The sequence below is a fragment of the Rhopalosiphum padi genome, chromosome 2 (genome assembly GCF_020882245.1).
Source record: "Rhopalosiphum padi isolate XX-2018 chromosome 2, ASM2088224v1, whole genome shotgun sequence".
In the NCBI taxonomy this organism is placed as follows: domain Eukaryota; kingdom Metazoa; phylum Arthropoda; class Insecta; order Hemiptera; family Aphididae; genus Rhopalosiphum; species Rhopalosiphum padi.
The window spans coordinates 3062007-3074057 of NC_083598.1; the positions used below are offsets into that span (position 1 = coordinate 3062007).

The window sequence follows — 12051 nt, forward strand, 5'->3', positions numbered from 1 at the left end:
TTAGATATTAAAATACTGTCAGTTTGAACTACTTGTAAACGCAAAAATGGTTTTTGTCGTGATTTAGAGAATAAAGAAACGGTTTTGAATAATCTACAAGACAAAATAAATTTTGATCTAGGAAGTTGCATCTCATTCTATATACTCTCGATTAATAGCAGACCAATATTAAAATCTGAACCATATGAAGCCATGAAGGTATCTTTAATGTAGTGTCAATGAGATGCCTTCTTCTATCATGTCATCACACTCTGTTTATTAACATACAATTTTGCTTATTGAATCATATTGAATACAGATTATAATATTGCTTTTATTTTTTCTAATAAAAAAAAGTAAAATGTATATTTTGTCAATTTTAGGAAAAAATAGCATATTTAATTGATTCACATACACATATTTAATAATTTATTAAAAATTGATTTTTTCCTTAACCTAATATTATGTATTTTAAATAATATTAAATATAAAAACCAACATTATTTTATATAGGTATTTAATGTCGTTGTTGCACTTAAATATTAAATTGATGATAACAGTGCAATGAGCTTTTCACCCACATCGCGGTAATCATAGACATAATATATTATCTTATTGTAGATAAGTTATCGACAATATTGATATTTTGAAGTATTTTTTTTTTGGATTTTTGAGTAATTATTTTGTGTATACTTTTCTGTTTTTGCTCCTATAACTTCCGAGACCTAATCATAATCATAACTAGGGCTGGGATTTCAATGCAATGCACTTTGCTTTGTTTTTCAAAGCTTACTGTGCAATGCTCGTCTTGTCACAAATTTGTTTTATGTACATTTGAATGAGAATGAGAAAGTTTATTTTGCATTTTTTTGTTTTTAGGTCATTTTCTTAATTTTTTAGGGCATTTTAGAGGTTTTGGAGCATTTTTTGAGTTTTTGGAAACCAAGTGTATGAATTTAAAATTTTATGATTTTTACACCAACATGGTTTTTAAATAAATATAACAGATTATAAGTAGGTACTCGTAATTCGTATTATATTATCGGACAGGGTTTGAGTAACCTCTACCCGCATTTCCTGTTAAATAATAAAAAACCAACGTCCGATGATATTATCGTTCGACGTTCAGTACGAGTTTTGTCGTCGTTAACACCGTTTTATTACTCTAGTTAATTTTTGTTGATAATTTAATATAAAAATGCCAAAAGTAAAATGTTCGACAGCGAGTCGACTGTGTGCGTTTGTACAAGAATTTGGACATAATATTTTAAAATACATTTTTTAAAACTTTTTATTGTAATTTATACTAAAATTATTAAAAATAAAAAAATTTGTAGATCATAAAAGCATTTTTTTTAGGGCATTATTTAGAGTTTTTAGGTCATAAAAGCATTTTTTTTTTTGACATTTTTCGGAGTTTTTTAGGGCATTAAAATCCCAGCCCTAATTATAACCAATGTCCAATATAACTATTGTGTTTCTGAATTTTTGAAATTTATTAACTTTTCAGCAAATATGCAAATTCTGTTGGTAAGAAACATTTTTTAATTTTTTCATGATAAATTAGATGCAAAAGATCTGAATCTAAAAATCATAACTTAAATCTTAAGTTATAATATTCATTAGTTTCAGTTTATCATACTTTACAAATTTTAACAAAATAACTTTCCTTTCCTAAAAAATGAACACTAGATTTAATTTTTATTGTGAAGGTATTAATATAATATTATCTTTATGAGCATATAAATGATCATCCAGAAAATTTAACATTAATACACAAAACAATACTGTTATTATTGTTTTAAAATAGTAAAAAATAAATAAACTTCAATACAAAAATATGAATTTAGTAACTTAATGATCATAGGTATTACAAAAACTAACTAACAAATTGCCATTTTTACATAAAATAGCATCACAATTTATAACATCACCAGAACTAACATTTCTATATTTATTTAAAAAATAAATCCTTTGTCGTGCATAAGGATACCAATCTAAGTTATAGATCTTTCTGTTTGAAGCGCCAAATGAAATATGTATGTCCGTATCCAAACACCAATCTACCCAACAAACAAGTCCATGACAAATGCCTTCACTGTAAACAAATGGAATTCATCACATTAATTTAAAATAGTAAATAATAATCAACATATTATATTAGTGTGTCAATAATAAAAGTAATTGAATAGAGAAAAAAACTGTTTGAAATAATGATAAATGTGTTAAAATAATGAAAAACAAATTATGTGGGTAAATGAAAAATATTTAATTTAGTAAAATGTATATTATTTAACATAACAAAAACTATAAATAAACTACTTAAAAATGACAATACTGAGATATTTATTTTATTTAACATATATATTTATAAATACCAAATTCACTTACTTTTTGATTTTTACAGATAGTAAGTTTTTCAGTATTAAACTGGATTCATTTGCTATGCTTTCAAAATTCAAAGTAAACAAATCATAAGCATTTGATAGACTTTTGCTTGGGTATTCCCACAACGGTTTTTCTTCAAGTAATCCATCTGATATTTTTATGCTCTCCTAAAACAATACATTACATAAAATTCCATGATTTCAAAAGTTTATTGTTTAATGTAATGACTATTAGCCATATTCTAATAATAAAATGTTATGACTGATCCATGTCAATTTATAGAAAGAGAAAAATTAAAATACTTATAAAAGAAAAACTACCCTCTAACCCAATCACTGCATATAGCACCAATTGTTATTTAATATCATTCAAAATATTCCCATAATGCTGGATGTTATGCACTTTGTTATTCAATACACTGTAACGTCTGTAACTTGGTCAACATTATGATTAAACTATTCATTTTTGTCAGCATACCTTATGAGTATTAATTTAAAGTCTTAAATAAATATTTTAATTTTTCAGAAATTCTTTTTTTTTTTTGGACAACACTTTACTATGTTATATTTAATAAATTAGATAATAATATATTTTATTTAGCATTAGTCATATTGTACTGGAAATTAAGAAACAAAGAAATTTCAAAATTGCCTGATTATGAGCTAAATATAATATTTCTGATTTTAATGTAATGTACCATATTAAATAAAATGATCTATTATTTTAAATAAACACAATATAAGAAATAATTATCAAATAAACATTTTTAAATGTAGCAGAACCTCATTAATCTTGACAGCTGTTTAAGGATATTTCCATGAATTTTCCACATATTATCGTAATACTAAATATGTATCTTGTATATTATAATTTATAATACATATTCTTAAATCTATAATACACATTTTTTTGGTTATTTTTATTACCTAACCTAACCTTAAATCCAGACTTCCATTAAACCATTTAAACCAGACAACTAAGAGGCCCAATTAGCCTAGATTAATGAGATTCTACCATAATTACAAAGTAAATACAAAAATACTTAAATATAAATTTAAAAAAAATATACTTAGATTTTGTATATTTTTAAATAAACAATTCCACTTTAATAAATTAAAAATTGTATTTACTACTGTAACTATATTATTTTTAATTTAATAAAATTTTTAATAGTAAAAAAATTAAGAGTTTAATACCTGAACAATTTCATTGAATGGTATTATTTCAAATCCTTCAACTTCAGTCAACGGAGCTCGAATTTTCCATAAATCATCAAATTCTACTGCTTGTATTTTCACAGTTCCTTCTTTTGGAAATATATTAGTTTTTGGATTGACTTGCAACGAATGTCTCACAATATCAATCCATTCAGGTAAAATCCATTTAGACGGTTCCATAAATACTGTGCATATTTCTTCCTCATTCTATTACAAAATTAAATTAATACCCAATTTAAATATTTAATTATTATATAACTAATGAATTTTATAATATTTATTTCTATGTGATAATATTAAAATAAAAATATATACTTCTTTTTGTTTTGAAATTATTTCCAATACTTCTTTGTATGTTTTCAATAAAACAACTTTTTCTTCTAAATCATTAGATCTTATATATGAATGTAAAACTTTGCCAAAACTTTGAGGCCCACTAACATCATAGTAATAAACCTATATGTAACAATATTATTAGCAATTACTGTTAAATAATCAATAGGTTACAATATGAAAATAAATACCTTTGCTGCGCCAAATAGAGCTGCTGCAAGTCCCATAAATGACAAGTTGCCAACAAATAAACAAACACTATTGGGTTGAACATTTTTTTTCAATGCGGTTAAATAATTGTTTGTAAGATAATGATCATTCATTTGTCCTATAAGAGTCCTGCTGATAACTCTATGAAAATCACATTCGCAGTATGGAAAAGGAACATCTAAATATGAACTAAAACAGAATAGTGTGAATATAAATTATTAAATATATGAAAGGAACATAAATAAATAATAATGAAACTTTATAGACGTATCGTCATTAAAAATAATACCTACCTAGACTTATTGGAGTCAAACCAAAACGATAGTTCATCGTGGTAACCAATTAGATTAACTTCTTCATTTGTTTTTAGGTTCACTTCATTAGCAAAGTAATACACTCCTTGTATCCAATGGTCTCTCCAAGGTACGTTATTCTGTTTTAAATGCCATTTAGGAGCACAACTCAACATAATATCACCATCAGTGTCCATAGCTAAATCCCACCAAACAAATGCAGCATGAGCAATACCATTTTCTTTTGATTTACAACGAATAGCATTTTTGCGGTCGGTTATAACACCATTTTTATCACTCCAATTAAATCTATGAACATTTTTTAAACGGTATTATGTGTTATCAAAATAGTAACAGTTCATAATTTATTACCTGAACATCACTTGCGCAGGAATTAAAGTTTTAAAAGACTCTGTTGGTAGTTCACTGAGTTGTAAATCAAATACACTTTCAATACCTTGGCAATTCTTTATGTTATCGGGTATTTTAATCAATAACTTTTTATTATGATATACATCATTAACTCTATTAAAATTTCTTATATACTTGCTTTCGATTACTTGAGCATAAACAATAGCCTCTGAGGGTATTACAATACAATCATCCTAAAACAAAATGATTAAATAAAAATAATACAATAAATAAATAATTAGTTATTGTGGAATATATATTGTTGTTATTATTTTTAGAGTAACAAAATATATAATTATAAATGTTATAAATATTAACCTGGGAAAGAAACTTATAAAGGCCGCGGAGAAAGTAGGATTAACCTTTAACGTTGATAAGACAGAATACTTGATTGTCAGTCGAAGTAACAGAAATTATGGACTAAAACAACATATTGAGTTAGAGGAACATATATTTAGGAAAGTATCACAATTTAAATATCTGAGATCAATTATTACTCAAGATAATGAACTTAAGACAGAGGCGTCATCAAGAATACAATTAGCTAACAAGGGATACTATGGATTAAAAAGAGCACTAAAATTGAGAACCCTCTCTAAAAATTTAAAAATAAGAATGTATATGACATTATTACGACCTATTGTCCTGTACAGTCATTACGGTCATTGAGGAAAGCCGAAGAATAGAGACTAGGAGTATTTGAGAGAAAAGTTTTAAGAAAAATACATGAACCGGTTTTTGACAGTGAAACAAATGAATGAAGAAAATTACATAATTATGAACTCAAAATGCAGTTTCAGAGACCTGATATAGTTAAGATCACAAAAAGAAGACTCACGTGGGGAGGGGGCATGCCTGGCGTAAGCAAGGATCTCTAGTTAGCAGGTAATAGAGGAAGAGCCTATAGGTAAAAGACCTTTAGGAAGATTCAGATTGAAGTGGGAGGACTGTGTAAAAAAGGACTTAAAAAAGTTAGAACCAGGAGTCAAATGGAGGGAAGCTGCAGAGAACAGAGATTCAAGATTTGTATTTAGCGGTATGGTCTTAAAGGCCGAAAACCAAGAAAGAAGAAAAAGATAAATATTAACCGTTAATAGTTCTTGATGAGCATGATTGAACACTGAAATAGCTCCTTCACCAATCAGTTCTGTGTCAAAAACTTCTGTTACTAATAAATTCATACGATGAGGTAAGTCTACACCAACTTTTAACTTTTGAGAACTCTTATGGATAAGAACAATTTTGTCTTCTAAATAATTTGACTTTATTATTTCTTTTGCACATTTATAAGACTCTTCAAATTCCTATAAATAATCAAGAATTAATCTGAGTATGTTACAATAATAAGAATATGTTTAATACTTCACAAGCATAAACAGAATCGGCACCACATTTAGCAGCCATCATGGCCAATAGACCAGTACCAGTTCCAATGTCTAGGACGTGGACTTTTTTGTTAGCTTTGTGTAATCTAGTGATTTCTTTTTTTAATGCTTTATAATACAACTGATTCTGTAGGAAAAAATTGAAATTATATAAATTACTTTTTTAACACATATTATAACATATATTTACTCTATCACTATCGTAGAGCATATCTCCAAAAGCTGCTCTAGCAATGTTCTGATGATGATCAAACTCCATCATAGAATTAACTTCCCAATTTACATCCATAATATTCTAAAAGATAAAAATGATGTTAATGTTTGTTTTAAATATTATGATAAATAACAGTGCATGAATTATTTGTTTACATATACAGATTAATAATACACCATATTGAGACTAAGGGTACATCATTTTCGGTTTCATTGTTTATAATTTTATATAAACTAATTATAGATAACAAATAGCTATTTTATTTCTAAAAATAAGTTGAAATTCAACTATAAAATACACATAATATATTAGATTATTCATCAATTTACATTAAATTCTAATTAATAATGAAAAATAAAATATCTAATTAAATGTATGTTTTAGATTTAAAAAAATCATCTCAAAACATATTTTTGAAAAGCAAGCAATTTACGTTATTAGATATTTATTTTTTTTCTGACATTTACTATACAGTGTTTTTGTTGCCTTCGCAAATACTTTGCCACTTTTATTCATAATCATAATGCAAGTATACATTTTTTCAACTTGTCGAAAACGATGTCTATAATATTACTATATATTTATTAGAATTATGCTAACAGAACTCTTTGCAAATGTATAAAATTAATCTATAAATTCGTTTAATAATGTAAGTAGGTATCAATTATAATACAGAAAAAATTAATAATATCATTCAAAACGTATTTGTCTAACGTACAAAAAAATGGGTGCATACTATTTATCGATGATTTTACATACTTTGAGTTGATTAAAATAAATTATTATTATAGACCCTTGAATGTCTGGCGGTTTGATGGCCGCTAGCGATCTGGTGGCTGCAAAAATTTTGAAAATTTTCAACGCGCAAAACTAAAACACGATGCTGGCTATATAAATAATTAATTCATCGACTAGGTTCGCCGTTTCGTTGATAACGGATTGTGGTAGTGGTGATAACACGGTACAACAACAACAGACGAATCGAGTCGACCTTGAAATAATTGAGGACAGCGCTGCTGGACGTGTTGAATAAGTCTTCTTTTTGACACCACGATTTTTTAAATTGAACAATTTGATTAATTATTTCATTTATATCTTAATAGTGTTTGACACTTAAAAGATAAGATTTATGTAAATTCGATGAAAAGCATTAACTAAGATCTTGGTTATCTTATTTTTTTGTTAAATGTAAAAACATAAAACAATATTAAGCCACATCGACATAATTAATTTAACTATTAAAGAAAATTATTCAAATTATTGTAAATTATAAAAAATAAAAGGTATTATAAAACGATTGTGGTATATTATACTTGTATACAGTATACCGATACATGAATAATTTATTATTGTAAATTTGATTTTCAAATGCAATGAGTTGCAAAACAATATTCCTGATCTGATCAGTACCACAATTTAAATTCGTAATTATTTTAATCTTTGAAAAACAAATTAGTATTATTCTTGAAATTGTAATTAACGTAATTTTTGCATTGTCTAGAGTCTAGACATCTAGACTACTACATAGTACATTGTACATATGAGAGTTTACACTAGCATAACATATAATGGAGTTAATATATCATATATATGAAACAAATTAACTTGCAATTTTTTTTTTTGGCAATCAGACAACTGTTGATAATTTATACAAATTTAGATTACACAAAATACAATTAAGAGCTTGACTGTCGACAAAATTACATGGTATTATTATTCAAGATAATCATAACTATATACATAGTTGTTAGCTTGAGTAAATAAAGAGGTTAAGTTGTTTAGTGACATGGATATCACGGTTTTCACTTGAAAATCTAAAGCTTTTGATGTACAAAAATTCTCATTGAGAAAATATATTCAAAAATTGAATTATTTCAATATATTATAAATACAAAAATGAAAAAAAATATACTATTTTCGTATTTTTGGTAACTTCTTTTTTTAAATATTAACCTTCTTATTGTTATAATACTGCATCAATAATAGTTTTGGATTTTGCAGATAATATTGTTTAAATGTACTGAATCCCATGTGTTTTCCATCAATAGATCAGAATGTGTATACAAATTATAACTTAGTTTAAAAAATTATAGCAAATTACTATAGTTGTCAACTGTTTGTTTGGTCAAATACAGGAACCTGCAATTAAATATATAAATATATTATATTATATACAATTAGTTTTAAATAATTTAAGTCTTTTTTTATACATGATTATCTATCAAGATAGAAAATTAATTTCCTATTAAAAACATTATTAATCTATATTTCAACTGTATTGAGTAAGTAAGTAAGTATTACCATTAACAAATTCTCATTACAAATGGCAATACTTACATTATATAAACAAACGTTTATAGTAAAAATATATTATTAACATAATAATTTGTAAATGTTTATTTGGTTGTATGTTCAATAAATCTAAAAAATTAAGGCTTTACAGGAGTAAGGTAGCTCTAATTCAAAATCAATTATTTAATAAAAAAAAAAATAAAGATAATTATAAACCTTACCAAAATATTCATGTTAAGTTCTATGAGAACAAAAAGAAAATAGAAACACTGTGAACAATCATGCTAATCCAATCTACTGACATTTTTACGAGATCGATCAATAGAACCTTGAAAAAAAAAACTAGTTTCAATATACTTCATTTTAAATTATTTAGTATTTTTTATTATGAACACTTGTTTGTTATTGCTTTGCCATCTCACCATAATATGTTTATTGCTCTACCACTACCACTGGCCAGTCACAGGTAAACAATAAATTGAAAATTCCAATATTTCTTAATATGTTGTAATAATAATAGAAAAAGCACATAATAAAATAAAAAATGTATACTTATTATCAATAAATACAAAATTATAAGAAAATAATTGTTGTAAGTATTTAATTATAATGGAAGCTAGGACTGATGGGTTTATATTTTAAAGAAGTTTTAAAAGCATCTTGCCCATTAAGATCAACACGAATCTTGTCAAATACAAAGCCAGAAAGTTTCCCATGCTTTTTATTGCCCCGTTAGCAGAACCTCACAAATGTCTCAATAATTTGAAATTGTGCCCCTATGATCAATGAAATTATGAGTATGGTGTTATATTCCAGCTAGTCGTAGTTTGCCAACAGTCTGATAAAATTATAAATCTTGGTCTTATAATTTTTGTAAGATGGGTAATAATATTTTTTCTGATAGATTAAGAACCGAGTTATGGAACAATAATAAATATGAGTGGCATGACGATAAATTTATTTCAGTGAGGTGACGGGGTAATAACAAACAAGTACCTTATTATGTGTAATAGTTATAATACAAACGTAATATTGTAATCAATGTAATATCAGCTCTTTGTGACATTTTTATTGATTTTAAAGTAAAATTAAAAATAATTAGCAGTCACTATGTTGATAATCGTAATTTATAATTTAATACATTTTTTTAAACTTACATACTTGCTATTTTACTAGTTACTAGTTAATCCGATGTTAAGAATAAGTGTTGTATATTTTATCTTCACAGAGTTGAATTTTTCTATTTCTTGTGGTTGTCATAAACTGATTTTTCAAATTGGTTTACACATGGACATATAAATTTCGTGTTGACTAGATGATAATATTAATTCCTAAATATTTCGAACAATTAGCAAAAATTTAATTAAATGAGAAGAAATAAAGAGCTAATCAAATAAATAAATACTTTAAGAACTGTTATGCAATTGTTGGAATCCTGTTTTTTTTCATTTGTAAGTTGATCTATTAAATTATCTAATTTCTTTATTTTATTTTTTAAATCCACTGTTTGTTTATATAAATACTTAATTTTCTTATTTTGTTTGGCCACAGTTGATTGTGAAGCAATCCAATATTTTAATCTGTTATTTGGGCTATCAATATCACTGGGGTGTTTAAAATCACCCATAAAACACTTTCTTTTACTAAAACAAATATTTTATTTAACAATATGTAAACACAAAAATAATGTACATATGAATCTATACAACTCACTTATTTGGTCTAAATTTTTCTTCAACTGTGTTTTGTAGAAATGAAAGTGGAATTTCATTTATATTTTGTTTAACAGGTGCAGGTGAAACTGTATTCGTATTTTGAACAGCAGTTTTTGGTGATACGTGTTCTAACAATATTTTTACTGAAATTATATTTATATAATATATTCTAATGATAGTAGGTACACAATTTTAAATACAAAATAATATTGTAAGCATACAAGGTATAGCAGGTGTTACAGAGGGTTGTTCGGCATATACATCTGACAATGACAATGTCACAACTTCTTCTGCATCATGATCAGGATTTGACTTGTGAAATAATGATCTACAAACGTCTAAACATAATTTGTTAATAATTTTTTTTTTCTAATTTTGGATATCATGTGAATTTATAAACAACTTACTTTGGTTCATAATACTGGGTACAGCATTTTTTTTTAAACGTTTAGTTTGAAAAATACTAGTAGGTGTAATTTCATAATCCGAATCAGATAAAAAATGTAGCCCACAAACATTGGTACTATGACTTGTTGGTATGAACAAAGGGTTGTATTTCTTGAGAAATGTAATCCACAACTCTCGAATTTCGCCTTTAGGAAGCCTAAACATTTTGAAAGATGTCATAAAAATTAACTAATAAATAAAAACAAGAGACAAGCTTCTGCCTATACACAGGGAAGTATAAGTTTTTGAACACCTAATCAAAATGCAAAACACTTGATAATAAAATAAAGCATAATAATAATAAATTACCTGTGAAACTTAATACCTTGACCAGCTTTTGACTTGCAACCTTTAACAGAACACGAAGTAACCATTTCAAAGTGCCTAATTAAAACAAGATATGGACTACAAATTAAATTACGAAAAATTTATTAACTGTCAATGTATAATATATTGAAAATAATATAATTTAATTTAAACATGATAAAAAAATAAGTAAATAAATAATATATTGATTACGATTTAAAATCCTGAATGTCTTGATAATAAATTATCATCTCATAGTCCCGGTAGAATTATATTGAAACAATAACCTCAAATATATCGACGTGTGTCGTACTGTCGTAGTGTCGTGTACAACTGTATAAGTGCTTAGAACTTTATGAAAATAAAACTATAAATGCATAAAAGTTCAATGGTCAAAGGAAAGGCTAATTATTTTTATAGTTTATAGATCTATCGTCTAAGGGATGTGGTTCAACGGAATCCCAAATAAAAACCAAAAATATTATTAAATTATTTACCTATTCATTTTATTATATAGGCATTAGGTACTATATTATGCATATAATATAGAAATAACTAATAAGACTAATAAGTACGTAGGTACTAAACATTGTGGATTCTCATTATAACTGTAGTAACTCATTATTCCTGTACCTATATAAAATAACGATTGATTTTATTATATTAAGTAGGTATATCTATAGATATTATATTCTAATATTTTAGAAAAAACTAAAACTATACTACTAGAAGAAAAGTAAAAAAAAAATAGCATTTTAAATTTTAATAAGTACCTATAATTTGTTTTATTATTTTTATATAATATTATGATTTATGATAGTAATAATCATTACAGTATGTTTCAAAAATAATAATTTATAG

The 12051-nt window shown here is 25.7% G+C and overlaps 1 protein-coding gene across 3 annotated transcripts; it reads right to left on the reverse strand.

Annotated features, from left to right (window-relative positions):
- Positions 1-1672: 1672 nt before the first annotated feature.
- Positions 1673-10023, reverse strand: LOC132921343 (protein arginine N-methyltransferase 7). 3 transcript variants are annotated; one of them, XM_060984320.1, is made up of 13 exons: positions 9884-10023; positions 8944-9050; positions 8384-8569; positions 6407-6511; positions 6194-6343; positions 5920-6135; positions 4793-5025; positions 4421-4729; positions 4109-4316; positions 3900-4040; positions 3564-3791; positions 2371-2534; positions 1673-2077 (listed from the first exon to the last, which is right to left on the reverse strand). In XM_060984320.1, exons 3-13 carry the CDS (start codon positions 8459-8461, stop codon positions 1834-1836), a joined length of 2076 nt encoding a protein of 691 aa, XP_060840303.1. In that variant the 5' UTR covers positions 8462-8569; positions 8944-9050; positions 9884-10023; the 3' UTR covers positions 1673-1833. The 3 variants fall into 3 exon arrangements, with proteins under 3 accessions (XP_060840303.1, XP_060840302.1, XP_060840304.1); XM_060984319.1 differs by having other exon boundaries at positions 9880-9898; XM_060984321.1 differs by lacking the exons at positions 8384-8569; positions 8944-9050; positions 9884-10023 and adding an exon at positions 7190-7557.
- Positions 10024-12051: the final 2028 nt, after the last annotated feature.

Coding starts and splice junctions, on each gene's coding strand:
- LOC132921343 (XM_060984320.1), bottom strand. CDS start 8,461: ATGGGATTCAGTACATTTAAACAATATTATCTGCAAAATCCAAAACTA. Junction 5,026..5,919: donor CTCATCAAGAACTATTAACG/GTTAATATTTAT, acceptor ATTTTGTTTTAG/GATGATTGTATTGTAATACC. Junction 4,317..4,420: donor TTTGACTCCAATAAGTCTAG/GTAGGTATTATT, acceptor ATTCTGTTTTAG/TTCATATTTAGATGTTCCTT.